Genomic DNA, 23,983 nt, shown 5'->3' on the forward strand with positions numbered 1-23,983 from the left:
GAGATGTACAAACTACGGCCTAAGGGAACGATGAGTGGATAAGAGGCCATCTGTAATTTTGATTAAGACATTAATGAGCGAGCTAAGACGGACGTAGTCAATATAACTATTTGTTCAGCACTTTTGAAATGTACAGCGACAGAATTCAGAACATGTGTAAGAACAGGCCGTTCTTACACTATTCTCACTGTACATCAAGTCAGAACCGTAGGATAAATTAAGGGGGCATATAAGCAGACAAGGAAAGCTCTTACAAATATTTGATGATTACAATTCTCAAAAAACGGTTATAGGCTATATGTGCACCACTAAGTCAGAACAGTAGGCTGAGGTAGGTGAGGAACCAAATTATTAGGGTGAGGGACATGGGCTACTAACAGCTTACTACACAACATACACTTATGTATACTTTAGCTAAGAAAGTAATACTATCTCCCTGGCATATAACATAATTTATGGAGCAGCATACAATACATTTTTGGACTCACCTTGTTGAGCTGTGCTCACTTGAACAGGACGGTGGCACGGCGGTCCTTCTTGTGGGCAAATTTTGTCAGTAAAGTCTGCCATTCTCTGGATTTATGGTGCTTTCAAGATAACTGGGAGCTCGGAAAAAAACAAGGTTGAATCATGACGTTAGTGATCTTCAGGTCGGAGCTCTAGAAAGAGGCCAGGGTTCCCGACTTGGATGATCGTTCAAAACTTATTTTCTCAGTCGGAGCTAATTCTTTTCCTGAGTTCCCAGTTATTTTAAACTCACTGAAGTCTGAGATTTCCCAGTTCAGAGTTTCCAGTTTTGAACACGACAGAAGTCATGCTGGATTGACAGCATGGTCAGTGTATTCAACATTTTCTGACCCATGGTGTTGCATGTTTATTCTTTTAATCTTGGAAAAGAGACCCTTAAACCAAAACTTAGACCACACACCCTCTCCGCTGAATAGCAGGCTAGTGATTGCTTTGCAATGCTTGCAGTTAGCCACTGATTTCTTCCAAACCACTCATTGTTGAATTAGCGATTTCCAACTTGTTGGTTATGTTGATGGCTGATGAGCACCGATACGTTTTATTTATAATTTCTCTTCATATGACAAGGATTGAAAAGGATTTTCCAGTAGATTGTCGACTTGATTCATGATGATGACTGCTTGTCTAGCTTGCTAGCTAAGATTTTGAAAGTATGATGTTGACATGATCAGTCTAATCAAAGCTACGGTAGATATAACGTGATTTGACTTCATTTTTTCTGTGGCCAATTACCTTGAGGCTTCTTGGATGGGCATGTCTAATGTAAATCTATGGTAGCACCCAAGGGGCTTGAATTTTTGAGCTCCACTCTTAGATTTTGCGGTGAAGTAGTGTCCCCATGAGTGACAGAAAACTGAACCAATTACGGCGCAACTAGAGAACATTACCAAACCCTACGTTCTGTATATTCTGCTGGCTTGCCCCACCACCACAGAAAGCACTGAGCTAGGCTAAAGCAAAAAAGAGACCATGTTTGTATGCAGCTTTATTAACAAAATTATTATATTTTTTACATTGTTTGCAAACTGATATTATTATTTTTTGCTAAATAGGTGAGGCTCATAACATGAATGACGGGTCGCTACTCCTCCTATATATTGGTTGAAATAAAATAAATAATCTACCTGCCTTACTAGCTGGAAAATAGTCAGGGCTCCCCTCCTAACACCAACACAGCCACAGTCCAATGGGCGTATATTTTTTTCAGTCTCTCTCTCTTCTGTCTCTCTCTCTTCTCCCTCTCACTCTCTCTGTCTGTAGAAAAGCAGCATGATGTGGAGATTATGTCTGGGCCTCCTAAGGAGAAAGACAAGAAGAAGAAGAGGCCCATGTCCCAGATCGTTGCGGTGAAGAAGCCTGCCCTCAGCCCCAGCCTCGCCCCCACCCAGATCCCCCGTTTCGGGGTCACCACCCTCCAGGAGGGCTTATTGGCCACGGTGGGCGCCACATACACACACACACAGACAGACACACAGACAGACACACAGACACACAGACAGACAGACAGACAGACAGACAGACAGACAGACAGACAGACAGACAGACAGACAGACAGACAGACAGACAGACAGACAGACAGACAGACAGACAGACAGACAGACAGACAGACAGACAGACAGACAGACAGACAGACAGACAGACAGACAGACAGACAGACAGACAGACAGACAGACAGACAGACAGACAGACAGGTGCACATTGTCACACTGAAGAATGGCTAAATTACTTTAATGCTTATTGCTTGGCCTTTAATGTTATATGTAATATAATGTCAGTGACGTATTATTGCCAAACTTGTCACATCATCTGCCCTCTGGAGGATCGCAATGGGAAAAGTATTTTACTTTTTGTGCCATTCTCATATCTTTTGTTATGCATGTTAAAAAAGTTTAATATTTCTTATTTATTCTATAAATTTCTGCTCAATTGCCATATCAGACTTTTTCTCACTTTATTGTGTTGTGGTTCTAGGAATTTGAGGAGATCAACAGATGGGGTCTAGATATTTTCAAGATAGCTGAATACTCTGGGAATCGGCCTTTGACGGTGGTCATGTACTCCATTTTCCAGGTATGAGTCTCCAATTCCAAATGCATCTCCTCTGTTCGTACATTACAGCAGCCAATTGTAGCATTCTTTAGCATTCCTTCCAAGACATTTGAATCTTGGTGTAATGGCCAAGGGCTAGAGTCCCGGTCGGGGCTACCCCAAATACACTTCAATACTTTACCAAAAGTTTGTTACATATTTGCTCTACTCTTGTGAGCCTGGTTTCTGTTGCTGCCCAACCTCAGGAGCGAGAGCTGCTGAAAAACTTTAAGATCCCAGCCGACACCTTCATCACCTTCATGATGACCCTGGAGGACCACTACCACGCCGACGTGGCCTACCACAACAACATCCACGCTGCCGACGTGGTACAGTCCACCCACGTTCTCCTCTCCACCCCCGCCCTGGAGGTATGGAACACTCCATTATGAGGAAGATTAAAGGATGATGTCCAGCCATATTCTATATTCTAATCTAGTTGGTAGACGTGCCCTGTGCATATCTTTGGATTTGATCAAGGTTATCAGTGCATATTGAGGTAGAAGGGGTTTGTTCATGGTATAGAAAGAAAATATGAGGTGAATAGAATGTCCCCACGCTACGTGTTAATACTTAGTTATATTCAAATCAAATTGTATTCGTCACATGCGCCGAATACAACATGTGTAAACCTTACAGTTAAATGCGTACTTACAAACCCTTAACCAACAATGCAGTTTTAAGAAAATACAAAGAAAAGTAAGAGACAAGAATAACAAATGATTAAAGAGCAGCAGTAAATAACAATAGCGGGGCTATATACAGGGGGTACCGGTACAGAGTCAATGTGCGGGGGCACCGGTGTCTTGGTAATTGAGGTAATATGTACATGTAGGTAGAGTTATTAAAGGGACTATGCATAGATAATAACAGAGTAGCAGGAGCGTGGGGGGGGGGGGGGGCAATGCAAATAGTCTGGGTAGCCATTTGATTATCTCTTCAGGATTCTTATGGCTTGGGGGTAGAAGCTGTTTAGAAGCCTCTTGGACCTAGACTTGGCGCTCCGGTACCGCTTGCCGTGCGGTAGCAGAGAGAACAGTGTATGACTAGGGTGGCTGGTGTCTTTGACAATTTCTTAGGGCCTTCCTCTGACACCGCCTAGTATAGAGGTCCTGGATGGCAGGAAGCTTGGCCCCAGTGATGTACTGGGCCGTATGAATTACACTTTGTAGTGCCTTGCGGTCGGAGGCCGAGCATTTGCCATTCCAGGCAGTGATGCAACCCGTCAGGATGCTCTCGATGGTGCAGCTGTAAAACCTTTTGAGGATCTGAGGACCCATGCCAAATATTTTCAGTCTCCTGAGGGGGAATAGGTTTTGTCGTGCCCTCTTCACAACTGTCTTGATGTGCTTGGACCATGTTGTTGACCGCTGAGCTGTAGTCAATGAATAGCATTCTCACATAGGTGTCCCTTTTGTCCAGGTGGGAAAGGGCAGTGTGGAGTGCAATAGAGATTGCATCATCTGTGGATCTGTTGGTGCGGTATACAAATTGGAGTGGGTCTAGGATTTCTGGGATAATGGTGTTGATGTGAGCCATGACCAGCCTTTCAAAGAAATTTATGGCTACAGATGTGAGTGCTACGGGTCGGTAGTCATTTAGGCAAGTTACCTTAGTGTTCTTGGGCACAGGCACTATGGTGGTCTGCTTAAAACATGTTGGTATTACAGTCTCGGACAGGGAGAGATTGAAAATGTCAGTGAAGACACTTGCCAGTTGGTCAGCGCATGCTCGGAGTACATGTCCTGGTAATCCGTCTGGCCCTGCGGCCTTGTGAATGTTGACCTGTTTAAAGGTCTTACTCACATCGGTTGTGGAGAGCATGATCACACAGTCGTCCAGAACAGCTGATGCTCTCATTTGTGTTTCAGTGTTACTTACCTCGAAGCGAACATAGAAGAAGTTTAGCTCGTCTGGTAGGCTCGTGTCACTGGGCAGCTCTTGGCTGTGCTTCCCTTTGTAGTCTGTAATAGTTTGCAGGCCCTGCCACATCTGACGAGCATCGGAGCCGGTGTCGTACGATTCGATCTTAGTCCTATATGAACGCTTTGCCTGTTTGATGGTTCGTCGGAGGGCATAGCAGGATTTCTTATAAGCTTCCGGGTTAGAGTCCCACTCTTGAAAGGGGCAGCTCTACTCTTTAGCTCAGTGCGAATGTTGTCTGTAATCAAATCAAATCAAATGTATTTATATAGCCCTTCTTACATCAGCTGATATCTCAAAGTGCTGTACAGAAACCCAGCCTAAAACCAAACAGCAAGCAATGCAGGTGTAGAAGCACGGTGGCTAGGAAAAACTCCCTAGAAAGGCCAAAACCTAGGAAGAAACCTAGAGAGGAACCAGGCTATAAGGGGTGGCCAGTCCTCTTCTGGCTGTGCCGGGTGGAGATTATAACAGAACATGGCCAAGATGTTCAAATGTTCATAAATGACCAGCACGGTCAAATAATAATAATCACAGTAGTTGTCGAGGGTGCAGCAAGTCAGCACCTCAGGAGTAAATGTCAGTTGGCTTTTCATAGCCGATCATTGAGAGTATCTCTATCGCTCCTGCTGTCTCTAGAGAGTTGAAAACAGCAGGTCTGGGACAGGTAGCACGTCCGGTGAACAGGTCAGGGTTCCATAGCCGCAGGCAGAACAGTTGAAACTGGAGCAGCAGCACGGCCAGGTGGACTGGGGACAGCAAGGAGTCATCATGCCAGGTAGTCCTGAGGCATGGTCCTAGGGCTCAGGTCCTCCGAGAGAGAGAAAGAAAGAGAGAAATTAGAGAGAGCATATTTAAATTCACACAGGACACCGGATAAGACAGGAGAAGTACTCCAGATATAACAGACTGACCCTAGCCCCCCGACACGTAAACTACTGCAGCATAAATACTGGAGGCTGAGACAGGAGGGGTCAGGAGACACTGTGGCCCCATCCAATGATACCCCCAGACAGGGCCATACAGGCAGGATATAACCCCACCCACTTTGCCAAAGCACAGCCCCCACACCACTAGAGGGATATCTTCAACCACCAACTTACCATCCTGAGACAAGGCCGAGTATAGCCCACAAAGATCTCCGCCACGGAACAACCCAAGGGGGGGGCGCCAACCCAGACAGGAAGACCACGTCAGTGACTCAACCCACTCAAGTGACGCACCCCTCCTAGGGACGGCATGGAAGAGCACCAGTAAGCCAGTGACTCAGCCTCTGTAATAGGGTTAGAGGCAGAGAATCCCAGTGGAGAGAGGGGAACCGGCCAGGCAGATACCGCAAGGGCGGTTCGTTGCTCCAGTGCCTTTCCGTTCACCTTCACACTCCTGGGCCAGAGATGAGTCTTCAATAAAGACTTAAAGGTTGAGACCGAGTCTGCGTCTCTCACATGGGTAGGCAGACCATTCCATAAAAATGGAGCTCTATAGGAGAAAGCCCTGCCTCCAGCTGTTTGCTTAGAAATTTTAGGGATAATTAGGAGGCCTGCGTCTTGTGATCGTAGCATACGTGTAGGTATGTACGGCAGGACCAAATCGCAAAGATGGGTAGGAGCAAGCCCATGTAATGCTTTGTAGGTTAGCAGTAAAACCTTGAATCAGCCCTTGCCTTAACAGGAAGCCAGTGTAGGGAGGCTAGCACTGGAGTAATATGATCAAATTCTTTGGTTCAAGTCAGGATTCTAGCAGCCGTATTTAGCACTAACTGAAGTTTATTTTGTGCTTTATCCGGGTAGGCGGAAAGTAGAGCATTGCAGTGGTCTAACCTAGAAGTGACAACAGCATGGATTAATTTTTCTGCATCATTTGTGGACAGAAAATTTCAGATTTTTGCAATGTTACGTTGATGGAAAAAATCTGTCCTTGAAACAGTCTTGATATGTTCGTCAAAAGAGAAATCAGGGTCCATGGTCCGAGGTCCTTCACAGTTTTATTTGAGACGGCTGTACAACCATCAAGATGAATTGTCAGATTCAACAGAAGATCTCTTTGTTTCTTGGGACCTAGAACAAGCATCTCTGTTTTGTCCGAGTTTAAAAGTAGAACGTTTGCAGCCATCCACTACCTTATGTCTGAAACACAGGCTTCCAGCGAGGGCAATTTTGGGGCTTCACCATGTTTCATTGAAATGTACAGCTGTGTGTCATCCGCATAGCAGGGAAAGTTAACATTATGTTTTCGAATGACATCCCCAAGAGGTAAAATATATAGTGAAAACAATAGTGGTCCTAAAATGGAACCTTGACGAACACCAAAATGTACAGTTGACAAACCATCCACAGAGACAAACTGATATTTTTTCGACAGATAAGATCTAAACCAGGCCAGAACTTGTCCGTGTAGACCAATTTGGGTTTCCAATCTCTCCAAAAGAATGTGGTGATCGATGGTATCAAAAGCAGCACTAAGGTCTAGGAGCACGAAGACCGATGCAGAGCCTCGGTCTGACACCATTAAAAGGTAATTTACCACCTTCACAAGTGCAGTCTCAGTGCTATGATGGGGTCTAAAACCAGACTGAAGCATTTCGTATACATTGCTTGTCTTCAGGAAGGCAGTGATTTGCTGCGCAACAGCTTTTTCAAAAAAATTTGAGAGGAATGGAAGATTCGATATAGGCCGATAGTTTTTTATATTTTCTGGGTCAAGGTTTGGCTTTTTCAAGAGAGGCTTTATTACTGCCACTTTTAGTGAGTTTGGTACACATCCGGTGGATAGAGAGCCGTTTATTATGTTCAACATAGGAGGGCCAAGCACAGGAAGCAGCTCTTTCAGTAGTTTAGTTGGAATAGGGTCCAGTGTGCAGCTTGAAGGTTTAGAGGCCATGATTATTTTCATCATTGTTTCAAGAGATATAGTACTAAAACACTTGAGTGTCTCCCTTGATCATATGTCCTGGCAGAGTTGTGCAGACTCAGGACAACTGAGCTTTGGAGGAATTCGCAGATTTAAAGAGGAGTCCGTAATTTGCTTTCTAATGATCATGATCTTTTCCTCAAAGAAGTTCATGAATTTATTACTGCTGAAGTGAAAGCCATCCTCTCTTGGAGAATGCTGCTTTTTAGCTAGCTTTGCGACAGTATCAAAAATACATTTTGGATTGTTCTTATTTTTCTCAATTAAGTTGGAAAAATAGGATGATCGAGCAGCAGTGAGGGCTCTTCGATACTGCACGGTACTGTCTTTCCAAGCTAGTTGGAAGACTTCCAGTTTGGTGTGGCGCCATTTCCGTTCCAATTTTCTGGAAGCTTGCTTCAGAGCTCGGGTATTTTCTGTATACCAGGGAGCTAGTTTCTTATGACAAATGTTTTTAGGGGTGCGACTGCATCTAGGGTATTGCGCAAGGTTAAATTGAGTTCCTCAGTTAGGTGGTTAACTGAATCTTTGGGTTGTCTGAGAATTTATAGCACGACTTTTGATGATCCTTGGTTGGGGTCTGAGCAGATTATTTGTTGCGATTGCAAACATAATAAAATGGTGGTCCGATAGTCCAGGATTATGATCCACAACATTTTATCCATGGGACAAAACTAGGTCCAGAGTATGACTCTGGCAGTGAGTTGGTCCGGAAACATGTTGGACAAAACCCACTGAGTCGATGATGGCTCCGAAAGCCTTTTGGAGTGGGTCTGTGAACTTTTCCATGTGAATATTAAAGTCACCAGAAGTTCGAATATTATCTGCTATGACTACAAGGTCCGATAGGAATTCAGGGAACTCAGTGAGGAATGCTGTATATGACCCAGGAGGCCTGTAAACAGTAGCTATAAAAAGTGATTGAGTAGGCTGCATAGATTTCATAACTAGAAGGTCAAAAGACGAAAACGTCGTTTTTTTTCTTTTGTAAATTGAAATTTGCTATCCTAGTGTAACCAGGAGGTGAGGCCTCTTAACACAGTAAATTCATCAAGCTTAAGCCATGTTTCAGTCAGGCCAATCACATCAAGATTATGGTCAGTGATTAGTTCATTGACTATAACTGCCTTGGAAGTGAGGGATCTAACATTAAGTAGCCCTATTTTGAGATGTGAGGTATCACAATCTCTTTCAATAATGGCAGGAATGGAGGAGGTCTTTATTCTAGTGAGATTGCTAAGGCGAACATCGCCATGTTTAGTTTTGCCCAACTTAAGTTGAGGCACAGACACGGTCTCAATGGGGATAGCTGAGCTGACTAAACTGACTGTGGTAGTGGCAGACTCCACTAAGCTGGCAGGCTGGCTAACAGCCTGCTGCCTGGCCTGCACCCTATTTCATTGTGGAGCTAGGGGAGTTAGAGCCCTGTCTATGTTCATAGATAAGATGAGAGCACCCATCCAGCTAGGATGGAGTCCGTCACTCCTCAACAGGCCAGGCTTTGTCCTGTTTGTGGGTGAGTCCCGGAAAGAGGGCCAAATATCTACAAATTCTATCTTTTGGGAGGGGCAGAAAACAGTTTTCAACCAGCGATTGAGTTGTAAGACTCTGCTGTAGAGCTCATCACTCCCCCTAACTGGGAAGGGGCCAGAGACAATTACTCGATGCTGACACATCTTTCAAGCTGATTTACAAGCTGAAGGTATGGTGCGCTTGGTGACCTCTGACTGTTTCATCCTAACATCGTTGGTGCCGACGTGGATAACAATATCCCTATACTCTCTACACTCGCCAGTTTTAGCTTTAGCCAGCACCATCTTCAGATTAGCCTTAACGGCGGTAGCCCTGCCCCCTGGTAAACAGTGTATGATCGCTGGATGATTCGTTTTAAGTCTAATACTGCGGGTAATGGAGTCGCCAATGACTAGGGTTTTCAATTTGTCAGAGTTAATGGTGGGAGGCTTCGGCGTCTCAGACCCCGTAACGGGAGGAATAGAGACCAGAGAGTCTGACTCCGACTCGCTGCTTAATGAGGAGAACCGGTTAAAAGTTTCTGTCAGCTGAATGAGCGACACCGGTTGAGCATTCCTACAGCATTTCCCTCCAGAAGCCATGAGAAAGTTGTCCGGCTGCGGGGACCGTGCGAGTGCATTTATACTACTATCTGTACTTACCAGTGGCACAGACGCTGTTTCATCCTTTCCTACACTGAAATTACCCTTGCTTAATGATTGCGTCTGAAGCTGGGCTTGCAGCACATTCTCCTGTATATTATGAGTACAGCGACTGCAATTAGAAGGCATCATGTTAATGTTACTGCTTAGCTTCGGCTGGTGGAGGTCCTGACGAACCACGTCCAGATAAAGCGTCCGGAGTGTGAAAGTTGAATGAAAAAAAGTTGAGTGAGGGAAAAACAAAAAATATAAACGGTAATTAAAAGTAAAAACTGTAAAGTTGTCAGGTAGCAAAGTAAGGTTAGCAACAAAACGTACAGCAGCACGTAAACAAGTCTGCAAGTTGTGACCGGAAATGACACAGGAAAGCAGGTTGATGGATCAACAATCCATGGCTTCTGGTTGGAGTATGTACGTACAGTCACTGTGGCATGATGTCCTCGATGCACTTATAATGCACTGATAAATGCACACGATGTCCTCGATGCACCTCGATGCACTGATAAAGCCAGTGACTGATCTGGTGTACTCCTCAATGCCATCGGAAGAATCCTGGAACATATTCCAGTCTGTGCTAGCAAAACAGTCCTGTAGTTTAGCATCTGTTTCATCTGAACACTTTTTTATAGACTGAGTCACTGGTCCTTGCTGCTTTAATTTTTGCTTGTAAGCAGGAATCAGGAGGATAGAGTTATGGTCAGATTTGCCAAATGGAGGGCAAAGGAGAGCTTTGTACGCGTCTCTGTGTGTGGAGTAAAGATGGTCTAGAATGTTTTCCCTCTGGTTGCACATTTAACATGCTGGTAGAAATGAGGTCAAACTGATTTAAGTTTCCCTGCATTAAAGTCCCCGGCCACTAGGAGTGCCGCCTATGGATGAGCATTTTCCTGTTTGCTCATTGAGTGCTGTTTTAGTGCCAGCATCGGTCTGTGGTGATATGTAGACAGGTAAGAGAAATACAGATGAAAACTCTCTAGGTAGATAGTGTGGTCTACTGCTTATCATGAGATACTCTACCTCAGGTGAACAAAACATTGAGACTTCCTTAGATATCGTGCACCAGCTGTGTCTTACCAGAGGCTGCTGTTCTGTCCTGCCGATAGTGTATAACCTGCCAGCTGTGTGTTCTTAATGTCGTCATTCAGCCACGACTCAGTGAAACATAAAATATTACAGTTTTTAATGTCCTGTTGGTAGGATAAACGTGCTTTCAGTTCGTCCCATTTATTTTCCAGCGATTGAACATTAGCTAGTAGGACGGAAGGCAAGGGCAGATTAGCCACTCGTCTCCTGATCCTCACAAGGCACCCTGATCTCTTTCCGCAAAATCTCAGTTTCCTTCTCCAAGGAATAACAGATATCTGGGCCTGGTCGGGTGTCTGTAGTATATCCCTCCCGTCCGACTCATTGAAGAAGAACTCTTTGTCCAGTTTGAGGTGAGCAATCGCAGTTCTGATGTCCAGAAGCTCTTTTCGGTCATAAGAGACGGTATCAGCAACATTATGTACAAAACAAGTTATGAACAACGCAAAAGAACTAACTAAATAGCATGGTTGGTTAAGAGCCGATAAGGCGGTAGTCATCCCCTCCGGCGCCATCACTCATCTCTCGCAGTAATAGTAACAAAAAAGTGTCTGTTTTTTGTTTTCAGGCTGTCTTCACTGACCTGGAGATCATGGCTGCTCTGTTTAGCAGTGCTATACACGACGTAGATCACCCCGGAGTGTCCAACCAGTTCCTCATCAACACAAGTCAGTTCCATCCCTCACTAGCAATCTCACTCATTAGATCTAATTAAAGGATATGTCCTTTGGAGCAAAATGTGTCTGGCATCTACTACTGTGAAGACTACATTATAGCATCTGTAAGGCGGAGTTTGATCTCTGGATAAATTGTTTATTCCGTTATTTTGAACCTAATGAATACCTTTTTGTAGTTATACAGGGAGTGCCTTGGAATTGTTGTTGCTTTACTGATGAGTGTTCCTACTGTAGATTCTGAGCTGGCTCTGATGTACAACGACGCTTCTGTCCTGGAGAACCACCACCTGGCTGTGGGCTTCAAGCTGCTACAGGAGGACAACTGTGACATCTTCCAGAGCCTCAGCAAGAAACAGAGACAGTCCCTCAGGAAGATGGTCATCGACATGGTGAGGCACTGACCGAATGAATTGAAATTGAATAGAAATTAGATATTATCTACACACCTCCATGTTATCATAGTTCACATAATGAATGAGCCGACATCATAATGATATGGCCATTTAGCAGACACTTTTCCCCAAAGTCACTTACCGGTACATTTCACACAGAGTATATTCAGTATCAAACCCACAACACAACCCTGGATGTAGGTGGCACCATGCTCTAACCCACTGACTCTTTGGAATTAGTGACTGAAGTAAGTGTGATTAATTGGTATTGCCATAGAATTTCTAAACCCAGAGGCCCAACATAAGCAGTTTCTACATAATGTTCATAACTAAAATATCGTTGGTATTGTCCTCTGCAGGTGTTGGCCACTGACATGTCCAAGCACATGAACTTCCTGGCTGACCTGAAGACAATGGTGGAGACCAAGAAGGTGACCAGTCTTGGAGTGCTGCTGCTGGACAACTACTCAGACCGCATCCAGGTCAGAGGTCATTCCTAGAGTAGACACACCACTGGCCACATATTAATAGTCTACAGTGACTTCCTCTTCTCTTCTCCATCTCACTCATCTGCATTTATCTGAATATTGTCGCTGTCTGATGAAAACCTAATAACTTAATTTGCCAATTATTTTTTTTATACATTTATTGAAAGCAGTAACTCCCCTCATTGTACTCTGAACATGAATCTAGGACCAATAAATTGTATTCAAAATAGCTTCTGAAGTTGTATGTTTGTTCATGGGAAAATATGGAAATGTTTTCAATTTCCTGAAAAGTTTCTGTTTTAGAGATGAGAGGTTTTCATCAGACAGCGAAGATATGTGGATACAGGACAGGTGAAAGCAATTTGAGGGGAGACAAGGAAAGAAAGCCACTTCAGATCATTGAGATGGACGATGGTGTTGAATCTGAACTGTCTACTGGAGACAAGTGTGATCAGTGCAGTTGTCTAAAATAACTCAAGACTTCATAGTGTCATGTACATTCAAGGTTTCTATATAAATGTCTGAAATACAAATGACAAAATTAATATGAATAAAAAATTATATACAACTTCAAAAAATATCTAAACAACAGATAAACCAAGAACTAACATGGGCCTCCCTGCGTGTCTCCAGGTCCTTCAGAACATGGTTCACTGTGCTGACCTCAGTAACCCCACCAAGCCTCTGGAGGTCTACCGTAAGTGGACCGACCGCATCATGGTGGAGTTCTTCACCCAGGGGGACAGGGAGCGGGACAAGGGAATTGAGATCAGCCCTATGTGTGACAAACATAACGCCTCCGTCGAGAAGACCCAGGTACTGTTCTGTGCATAGCGTGCATGCAGCCACACGAGGCATGCAGGCTCTCTTACACATGCAGACACAAGAATCTGCAAACCCACCCGCAGGTCTTTGTCACTGCTTAACAGACTGTTGCTGGCAAATTATTGTCATAATGTCTGTTGAAACCCACCAAAACAGTGTGTGTTTATATCTCTCATCTTTACTCCCCTCTGTAGGTGGGATTCATAGACTACATCGTCCACCCTCTTTGGGAGACGTGGGCTGACCTGGTCCACCCTGACGCCCAGGACATCCTGGATACCCTGGAGGACAACCGGGAGTGGTATCAAAGTATGATCCAGCGCAGTCCCTCACCCACCCTTGAGGACAGGGATCTTGATGGGGGGCCAGGAGCCCTGGAAGCCACATCGGGGGGATGCGCCTCCACAGGGGACAAGTTCCAGTTTGAACTCACCCTGGAGGAGCAGGAGGAGGAGGAGGAGGGTGACTCAGACCTGGAGAGCCCCCCCGAGGAGGAGACGTCACAGGGGGGAGAGACCTCTAGGAAGACCCTGGCCCTGTCTCTATCCCCAGAGCCCAGCAGCAGATACCGGCCCCCCTCCCCCCACCCTGGCCGGGCCCTCAGTCTGGCCACCATGTCAGTTAGGAGCCCCGACCATCTCAGAACGTTGGGCCCCGGGGTGGGCGCGGACGACATAGGCGATAGGGACAGAAAACTGGGCCAGGAAGGCAGTAGTGTAGCTTACCTACGGCTTGGCACGTAACACAAACCTTGGCCCTCCCTTCAACTCATTCCATCCCTGCCTTGGTTTGTGGGTCCCAGCAGCAATTGGACATGCAGGGTGGGCTTTTTATCAAGTCTGTAATGACAACAGTTCCTTTACACTGGAGACACCTTAACACTTTTAATATTGTAGAACAAGAAGTATCGTTTTATTCTCTATTTTCTTCTGTGTGCGAGATAGGACTTTTTAGTCCTGCATTCTGTAGTTGATTCTGGGCGGAAAGTGTCTTAGACTCGAAGGTAGAGAACTGACCACAAGCTAACCAGCCTCACCAATGTCTCCTGACGAAGCAAGGAATTATACTGAGAAAACAATGTCTTCCTCAAAATGATGGAATATAGATATTCAATGGAATATTGCAAGGATTGTAATCATTTTACAGGGTCTTGGAACTTTTGCACCACACATTTTGAATTCAGTCAGCATAAACTCGTATATTTTATTTAGTTAGTCTCTGAGAATTCTGTGAATGTTTTACCAAATCCAGTATGTACCTGAATAGTGAGAGAATTGTAACTTAAACCTCAGGGTATAACGAGATATAAATTATTTTAATGTAGCACGGACTTCTTGGGTACCCCTTAACTGAGACTGCCTGTTTAGAGTTGTGTTACTAATGACAAACAGCTCTTAGAACCTTACAGCTTCAAGTTATGCAAAAATACATATTTATTTGTCTGGCGACCTCTATTGATCTCAATTGAAAAGTTCATTAATGAGTTTGAGAACTAAAGCAATTTAAATATAAAATGAACAGTACCAGTAAATTGTATTTCAAAAATCCCGAAGTACTATGGTTGATTGAGGTACCCAATACAAGTTGTTTTAAATCTAGACTAACACCGCTTACACTCATGTTTGTAAAGTTGTATTTGTTTCTATGTGATCATGTTTTACGTTGTCACATTTTCTATTTGATTTGAAATGGTTCCGTTTTGTTATATATATTGGGTATGTCTTCATCATGGGTGTATTCATTTCACCGATTCTGTTGCAAAACGTTTTGCAACAAACCGTTTACTCCAAATGGAAAACTGGTTTCTACTGGAAAAATTCAGGTAGGTCTCTCCCAGTTTTGTTCAGTTTGCTTTGGTAAACGATTTCCTTTGCAAGACGTAACGAACACACCCCAGGTCTGTTTGTCTCTGAGCTTTGTAAGCATCATTATCAGGGTGTCTCCACCATACAGTAGCACTTTACAATTTTTGTTGTAGAGGAAGCCCATTCAGTTCTAAAGAGCTTGAGCCAAACCATGATTTTAGTGGACAGCCATGGAAGGCTGTAGTTCCTGTCCAGAAACAACCCCTAGGCCTAACACCTAGAGCTGAGAGGAATGGATAGGTGTAAGCAATAGGGAGAAAATTCCACCTAGCAGAGGGTGAGGTGGAGACATTGTCATGTAGCGGGGCATGCAGTCAAAAACGTGATATCCTCTGTTTTATATATACATTTCAACACTGAGGTTGGAATAATACTGTGAAATTGTGACAATTATGATTATGCACTTTAACAGCTAGTTCAGGTTACACATCCCTCCCATTATGCTCCTCGGACCACTCTGACAGTCCTAGCTAAATTCTTGCTGGAGAAATGGTATTTTGCTAAGCCATTTGTTTCTTTTTGAGAATTTTAATTGAAAATGATCACAGTAAGGTTCTTAATTGTTACCCAGAAATGATTTGATATTGAGATAAAAACGGCTGCATTGAACCTTTTAAACCTATAAAATCCTGTCAGATCTCCACGTGTCGAAGGGTTAGTGGTTGTTTCTGAACAGGGCCGCAGTGTGGACTAATTAGGGCTTATTCAGTAGTGTGTGATGCTTTGAAAGTAGCAGATAGAAATGCAATGAACAGCGTTGATATTATTCCCTGTAGTACACAACAGAAAATCATGTCTGGTTTACACAATACTGTACATTCTGTATTGACATTGGATACTTTTTCATTCGCCTGAATAAGCCCCTAATGTCTTGTTTGATTTGTTCTTGAGGGAAACTAGTTTATAGGGAAAATTGTGACAAAAATCTTTGGAATTTGCGCAAAAGCTTCTGCCAACCTAAGTCGTTATGAAATGTTGAACAAAGTTCTCTCTGAACTGTTGATTGTAATCATGTCAAAGTTTGACTTTAAAATGTGTTGAGTTTCATCAATTATCAGTTAGAATTATGCTATAATTTTAATGGAAATTGTAATACCTTGACTTTATGTTGGATGTAATGCTTTGATGTAGAGCTCTATTCAATCCGTATTGCAGAAGTTCAGCGTTACAGCGTGATTGGAATTTAAAGGCAATGTTCCTGTATAACGGAGACTGCACGGTAAACGCTGCATATGTCGGCTCAATCAGAAATTACCTTCATATCATGTAATCTGTAACGCTTCAGCGATACAGATTGAACAGAGAGCCCTTATGCTCTTCACAGGGCTATAGCTTTTACCTACAGTATGTGAATGTTAATTTCTATTATTGCGTTCGCTGATTGCACCCTAATTTAAGTTAAACCAATACTGTACAACTTAACTAGCCCCTGCCAAATATAAGTACACTGAACAAAAATTGTTTTCCATATGCACAAAAGGCTTCTCAAATTTCTAAATCCCTGTTAGCGAGCATTTCTTTGCCAAGATAATCCTGACAGGTGAGGCATATCAAGAAGCTGATTAAATGGCATGATCATTACACAGGTGCACCTTGTGTTGGGCACAATAAAGGCCACTCTAAAATGGAGTTCTCACAACACAATGTCACACAAGTTTAGAGGGAGTGTGCGCAATTGGCATGCTGACTGCAGTAACGTCCAACAGAGCTGTTGCCAGAGAATTTAATGTTATTTCTCTACCATAAGCCGCCACCAACGTCATTTTAGAGAATTTGGCAGTACGTCCAACGGGCCTCACAACCGTACACCACGTGTAACTACGCCAGACCAGGACCGCCACATCCGGCTTCTACACCTGTAGGATCGTCTGAGACCAGCCACCCGGACAGCTGATTCCACTGGCACGCTGGAGAAGTGTGCTCTTCACAGATAAATCCCAGTTTCAACTTTATCTGGCAGATGGTGTTGTGTGGGTGAGCGATTTGCAGATGTCAACGTTGTGAACAAAGTGCCCCATGGTGGCGGTGGAGTTATGGTATTTGCAGGCATAAGCTACAGACAACGAACACAATTGCATTTTATCGATGGCAATTTGAATGCACAGAAATACTGTGATGAGATCCTGAGGGCCATTGTCGTGCCATTAATCCGCCGCCATCACCTCATGTTTCAGCATGATAATGCAAGGATCTGTACATAATTCCTAGAAGCTGAAAATGTCCCAGTTCTTCCATGGCCTGCACAGTCATCAGAAATATCACACATTGAGCATATTTGGGATGCTTCGCACAGCTGAATAGTGGGATAACGTTCCACAGGCCACAATCAACAGCCTGATCAACTCTATGCAAAAGGAGATGTCGCGCTGCATCAGGCAAATGGTCACACCAGATACTGACTGGTTTTCTGATCCACAGCCCTATTTTATTTTTTAAAGGTATCTGACCAACTGCTGCATATCTGTATCCCCAAATCATGTGAAATGCATAGATTAGGTCCTAATGAATTAATTTAAATTGACCCGATTTCCTTTTATGAACTAACTCAGTAAATTCTTTGAAATTGTTGCGTTTTATATTTTTGTTCAGTGCATATAAAAATCACTGAACTATCCTTAATGGAGAACAGTGAAATCTGAAAATAACATCAACAAAATTCAACAACAGCTCCAGCATGGTAAACTTGCCTGGGAACTAACACTAAAGTATTTCCCGCTTACTCTTTTCCTGGTAAGGCAGGGGGAAAAGTACACAAGTATTCATAAATATCTTGACCATATTCTATTTACTCATGTTTGGTCATGAATAAGCAAACAGCTAAAATAAGAGCCTTAAATTGTGACTGGAGAGGAGCTGAGCTTTATTGTGGGTAAAACGTACATAAATCAGTGTCATTCAGTGTTGAATGTGTTGTCTGAGAAGTTCGAATGGTGACTCTTGCTCCCTTTATTGCTTTGCTGAAACTGACATGGTATACCATTACGGTTATTGTTCTGTGTCCTTTTTATCCGCAATGTTGGACATTAGTATATTTGTCTGTCAAAATGTAAGTACGGTAAGATAATTTTTCTGGAGACAAAATATTTCTTAAAAATTTGCTTAATTTAACAATAATTGAAAAGTACATTTTTTAAACGTCTCTGGAGTTCAGTGAAAATGCCAATAAATTATGGAAACCTGTATTTGTGAATCTGATTAAATCTATCGCTGTTCGGAAGTAATTAAACTGCGTTGGATTGATGCCGCATTCGTGCTTGTCGGAACTAGGAAACTCTAATTTCCGACTTGCTAACTGGTTGAACTCTGCACGTATATAACTACAACCAATAAGCAAGTCACATTTCTGAGTTTAGTTCCGACTAGCACGTGAACGCGGCATCAATCCCAGCCTAATCTTTGAATAATGACAGAAAGTTAGAGGGTCAAAGATCATACCCCCAAGACATGCCAACATCCTGTGTTATTGGTAATGGTGAGAATGTCTTGGGTGTATGATCTTTGACCCACTAACTTTCTCAATCATGACTCATTCAGGAGGATCCATACTCATTGTAGCATCCAAATATTTAGGAGTGTTTCCATTGGGCAAAAATTAATCAAACTGAAAATGCATCCAACAAGTTTGTAATTGTGTGCTAGGAATATGGGACCAAATAAACTGACTACTTTATTTACAATAATCTTTTGGGGTGTCAATTTTGACCCCTACCTTTGAGGGAAAAGTATTACTTGTTAAACAAAATCTATTTCTGAGCAATTGTATTAGTATAAAATAATTTCTTTGAGCATACAGTATTGCTCATTATTTTAGTCATTACTGCTCATCTTTATCAAGGATGTTTAATTTCAGACCCCACAGTTATATGCACTCTTAGGCTTGAAAGAGAAATCTGTTTATACAAAATGGAACCGTAACTTGTTAGCATTGGGTTAAATTATCAACACATATGGAGTTATTTGACACAGTATCATACAGAATAAAACAAGTATTACAATTCATGAAATACATTTCAGCAACAAGAGTAAAGAAATTAGCAACTTATGATTTATGTTGGACTTGCATTGTCTTTCAAAAGAATGAGGGAAACTGGTACTTATACTGTAACAAAATATATTTTGAAAACAACATGAATGGCATGCAGAATGACTGTTGGTTTCAGCACAGACTCCTGTCTAGTTTCTTCTGCGCGCCAGTGCAGGCAGGGGGCTTTCCTCCCTGTGGACAAAAATGGGTGATCATTACATTTTATCTCAGCCGATGACCAAGGACACCATGTTGATCAGTTTAATAGTCAACACACACACAACTCACCTTGTACATCTTGCAGACCAAGTTAAAAAGTGATGACATTGCTTTGTCCTGAAAGTCACCTGTGTATTCCTGCAAAGACGCAAAAAGGAGGAATTGGAAAGTCATGTACAGGCTTGACCTTGGCACATAGTTTGATTCCATGACCTGCTATACACAGTGTATCTGTTCAAAAAGCAGCACTCAGTAACACTATGGTTAATAATCTGTAGATGCCTCAAACCCATTGTTCCCCTCTAATTAGGGACTGATTTAGACCTGGGACACCAGGTGTGTGCAATTAATTATCAGATCAAAAAACCAGCAGGCACCAGCCCTTGTAGAATAAGAGTTGAATAACCCTGCTGTAGATGCTTGCCACTTGCTGTAGTATAGCCATGTTATCTACATCGTGCCCCTAGTTTCAGTCCCAGCAGTGTTCTACCTTATTAATGGTCACCCAGGGGACGTGTGTTTTGGCTGGACTGAGAGCATTGGTCTTCAGGGCGTTCTCATGCATCAGTTTGAAGCCGAGCTCTCCCTTAACACAGGTTGTGACACTGTCCCACGTCATGGAAGGGACGTGTAGCTGTAAGCACTAGGGGAGAACAGACTGCATGTTAGAACCAATAACCCAGAGCCCTTAATGTGTAAACAGAAAAGGTGCACAAATGCATTTGTTTATTTTTGTTACTTTTACCCCAATTTCATTGTATCCAATTGGTAGTTACAGTCTTGTCTCATTGCTGCAACTCCCATACAGACTCGGGAGAGGAAAAGGTCGAGAGCCGTGCGTCCTCCGAAACACAACCCAACCAAGCCGCACTGCTTCTTGACACAATGCCCATTTAACCCGGAAACCAGCCACACCAATGTATCGGAGGAAACACTGTGCGACCGTGTCTGGCCCGCCACAGGAGTCGCTAGTGCGCGATGGGACAAGGACATCCCTGCCGGCCAAACCCTCCCCTAACCCGGATGACGCTGGGCCAATTGTGCGCCCCCCATGGGTCTCCCGGTCGCGGCCGGCTGCGACAGAGCCTGGACTCGAAGCACTGCGATGCAGTGCCTTGCGCCACTCGGGAGGCCCTCACAAATGCATTTTGAATTAAAAAGAATGCAAGTGGTTTAACATTAAGTTAAAAACAGTACAATGCTCACAGGTTGGGCGGCGGCGAGAACATTTGCTGCAGATTCCATGCAGTCAATGACAGGGAAGGCCGAGTACAGACCCACTGAATGTAGAATACATGCCTAAAGGGAAAGTATGAAATACAAATAAACTATATTTCAGGAACAGATTACCTATTTTTAGTGATTCAAGTTATAAGCAGAACTTCAGACATTTGCCATTTTATTGGCAAGCGCACCTCAATCATGTTACTATGACACTCTGGTTCCCCATGTTCACAGGTGAAGGGAGAATTCCCTGAGGGAAGCTCCTGTGAAAGAACAGGAAAAAGGCTGCAGCATGAACACAAAACAAGCTCTCATGTATTCAATAGTCAGGGACTGTGGATGGATATATCAATCAAAGGCCTATACTGAGGTACAGGCTGAACTTGTCCAATAACACCCCACCACCCCCCCCAAAAAAAAACATTTACAATGTGCCCTCCCCACTGAACCTGACCCAGTACTCTCCATCTTGAGAAGAGGCCTACCTGCGCATTGCCGTAGGGCACCAGTTTTACCTCCATGATATCATGGAGCATGGCCCAGGTAGGGAAGAGCTGCTGGGTGAGGAAGACCCTGCAGCCTGGACACAGGCTCTCATAGTACAGGGTCACCTCAACTCTGGGTACTGCTGAATTGGGCCTGGTGGCATTGAGCTCCAGACACTGCTTCTGAACCTAGACAGGAATCATGTTCAGAGAAAGCTGGGCTGGAACTCTTTCAATTTGACAAATTATTTACATTCTGTTCATATTGAGATATGCCTGGAATTCACACAAGTAAATGTGGGAAACATGCCACTTGCAAACCGCAGTTTTTCAGAAAAATATCAGAATTGGGCTGCCTGTCTAAACACAGCTCATTAAGGATTGATTTCAGTCACATGCACTCAGGAAATCTAGGACCTCTGGTGCTCAATTTCAAAAGCATGACTCATTTAACCATGGACAAGGGACTCTTTGAACAGTAATTTAAAACTGAACTGACAATCCTGATAAACATGGGATATACTCACATATACATATTGACCTTGTTATATAACATGGAATAGCATAATGTCTTAATGTTTGGTGAGATTAGACATAGGAAAGTTGATTTGTAAAAATAAATGACAGGTTATTTAATCATTCAACTGAATAACTTCTGTAGTAGGCTGCATGCGACACATTCAAAAGTACCAGGGTATAATCAAGAAAAAAAAGGTACATGAAAATAGATTTTATGAAAGTCTTATAAACAGAACCTAGCAACTGGCATTATGTCCGAGTGCAGTTATTTGAACTTGATAACGATACTCCAAACTTACCCCACATTCTATTGCAATTTCCAAACTCCTACACCACTGAGACGGGGGGTATTCACAGCCTGGTTTCGGCTTTGACTTTCCTTGGGATTTCTTGAAAGTAGAGCAGAAAAAAAGAAGGACTAACACCGATGCAAACTTCATGTTGCTTACAGGTACTGAAGCCAGAGCCTTCCTTAACATTTCCCTCAGACAACACTGTGACCAATTTGAAAAGTGAGTGGGTTGGAGCTCCTTCCACCAATGATTACAACAATCATCCTTAGCTGTGATGAGGAGATGGATTCTTGTGACCAAATGCTCTCATTGGACATCCCACAACAGCATATCATCGTTTCAGACACTTCTTATACAGGGACAAATTGATAGGCAAAACAGGAATAAGAACAAACTTCAAACTTAGGCCAGAGTAGAATCCTTCTTGATTGACTGAATTAACATGAATAGATCATGAATAATGTATGTAGTCACAACATTAAAGAAATAGCAGTACATAAAACAGTCCATCACGTGTCTAACTACATAGACAATTGCCAAGGCTACAGTGAGGAAAATCATAGATTGTATGACCATGTTGTGACAGTAGATGTCACAATTCTCCCAACATTTACACTCAATTGCCTTCTGAGCAAGGGATTGCTTTTGTCAAAATAATTGGAGGAAAAATGTCAGGCATTTTGACAACTTTAAGCTTTAATAAAATTGTTAATTTTTTCATTAGTACCATACAAAACTATCAGTCTGACAAATACATCATATGGAGTGCAGCCAATATTTTCATTAGGTAATGCAGTAATTGTACAGATTTTTTAAATAATGTTGCTTACTGTCAATTTAAAAGTGCATTTTGCTGTTCATTAGCAATGTTTTGGGGGGGATTTCTACATTTCAAATTACTGAACTCCAGCCAAGTATTATACACGTACTACGTGTATCAAATAGCAGTATCTAACAGACTTCCATTATGTCAAGGGAGCACAGTTTCACAAATACAAAAGCTAAAAACCAAGCAGTCTTCAACTATTGAAAGTCAACATACAACAAATACTACGACAGTTTCATTCTCTAACAAAATCTAAAAAAGCCTGTGTAAACAGCCTAACAGTCTTTTCGATCTATTTGGTTATTTAGAGATAAATTAAATCTCTAAATAAGCATGAAATATAAATGTAAAGAATATCACCAAAAGTATTCACACTAGCTTATTCAATTAAATCTGCTCAGGTTATGATGAACAAATAACAAAACACAAACAGGTTTCATAAAAGCCACTTTCAAACAGACCATTAAGAGCCACTTCAAAGATACCGTCCTTGTCTTACAATGAGATGTCCACTATGCGGAGTGTTTCTGACCTATCATAGCCAGTTATTGTAAATTAATTAACCTGTTCCAAGTCAAATTATAATAAAACTCCTGAAACATGAGCTCCCTATTCATGTCTTTGTAGTGCATTTACATTAGCAGATTTTCACATTGACACAGCGACATCCCTACTCAAGCCTCATTTGTACCCACTCACAGGCTTTCTCACAAGCTGAGGAAATGTGTCGTTTTACGTTGCACCGTCGTAGCAGAAATCAAGCATAGCTTTTGTCATGACCTCCAATATAATTATTTATTTTACCTTTATTTAACTAAGCAAGTTAAATAAATTTACAGTGATGGCCTACCCCGGCCAAACCCTAACCCGGACGGCACTGGGCCAATTGTGCGCCGCCCTATGGGACTCCCAATCACGGCCAGTTGTGATACAGCCTGGAATCGAACCAGGGTCTGTAGTGACGCCTCTGGCACGGAGATGCAGTGCCTTAGACCGCTGAGTCACTCGGGAGCCCAAGGCCACAGAAAAGGCCAGGGGAAACAATGTCACTGAGAACAGACCTAGCTACAGATTGTATGCCAGAGAATGTGATATAACCAAAGAATGTTGGTGTCCATTACTGGGCGTTAGAGGAAAGCCCCATACAAACCGCCGCCATAGATTTTTATAACTAACCTGTTATTGGCAATACTTTTTTCACAGAATCGAGAATAACGAAAGTATCTGAAAAATGTCCGTTTCCAGTTGCAGGTGGTTCTACAAAAAACAGCAAAACCTCAAAGATATTACATCCAAGTATTGTACGGCATGAGGAGGTACCTCGACATCTTAGCTGCCGCAGATGTAGCATTTCCCAGCATTATTGCAGGAACTAGTAGATTCTACTTCTACGGCCACACGTATAAGTAGGTGACAAACAAAGATCTACGAGGCATATCT

The 23,983-nt window shown here is 42.9% G+C and overlaps 2 protein-coding genes across 2 annotated transcripts in view; one reads left to right on the plus strand and one right to left on the minus strand.

Annotated features, from left to right (window-relative positions):
- Positions 1 to 14,540, plus strand: part of LOC120053718 (cAMP-specific 3',5'-cyclic phosphodiesterase 4D-like) — a 42,542-nt gene extending 28,002 nt beyond the window's left edge. The window contains exons 7-14 of the mRNA XM_039000924.1: positions 1,789 to 1,964; positions 2,500 to 2,598; positions 2,823 to 2,987; positions 11,275 to 11,374; positions 11,618 to 11,772; positions 12,135 to 12,257; positions 12,897 to 13,079; positions 13,283 to 14,540. Coding sequence (XP_038856852.1) covers positions 1,789 to 1,964; positions 2,500 to 2,598; positions 2,823 to 2,987; positions 11,275 to 11,374; positions 11,618 to 11,772; positions 12,135 to 12,257; positions 12,897 to 13,079; positions 13,283 to 13,831 — 1,550 coding nt within the window. The 3' untranslated portion in view covers positions 13,832 to 14,540. The remainder of the gene's footprint in view (positions 1 to 1,788; positions 1,965 to 2,499; positions 2,599 to 2,822; positions 2,988 to 11,274; positions 11,375 to 11,617; positions 11,773 to 12,134; positions 12,258 to 12,896; positions 13,080 to 13,282) is intronic.
- Positions 14,541 to 17,686: 3,146 nt separating this feature from the next.
- LOC120053719 (gamma-interferon-inducible lysosomal thiol reductase) lies at positions 17,687 to 23,401 on the minus strand. Its single transcript, XM_039000925.1, has 7 exons — positions 21,724 to 23,401; positions 20,906 to 21,094; positions 20,612 to 20,683; positions 20,403 to 20,495; positions 19,687 to 19,839; positions 19,266 to 19,334; positions 17,687 to 19,169 (listed from the first exon to the last, which is right to left on the minus strand). Exons 1-7 carry the CDS (start codon positions 21,901 to 21,903, stop codon positions 19,110 to 19,112), a joined length of 816 nt encoding a protein of 271 aa, XP_038856853.1. The 5' UTR covers positions 21,904 to 23,401; the 3' UTR covers positions 17,687 to 19,109.
- Positions 23,402 to 23,983: the final 582 nt, after the last annotated feature.

This window comes from Salvelinus namaycush, chromosome 9, assembly GCF_016432855.1.
Source record: "Salvelinus namaycush isolate Seneca chromosome 9, SaNama_1.0, whole genome shotgun sequence".
Taxonomy (NCBI): domain Eukaryota; kingdom Metazoa; phylum Chordata; class Actinopteri; order Salmoniformes; family Salmonidae; genus Salvelinus; species Salvelinus namaycush.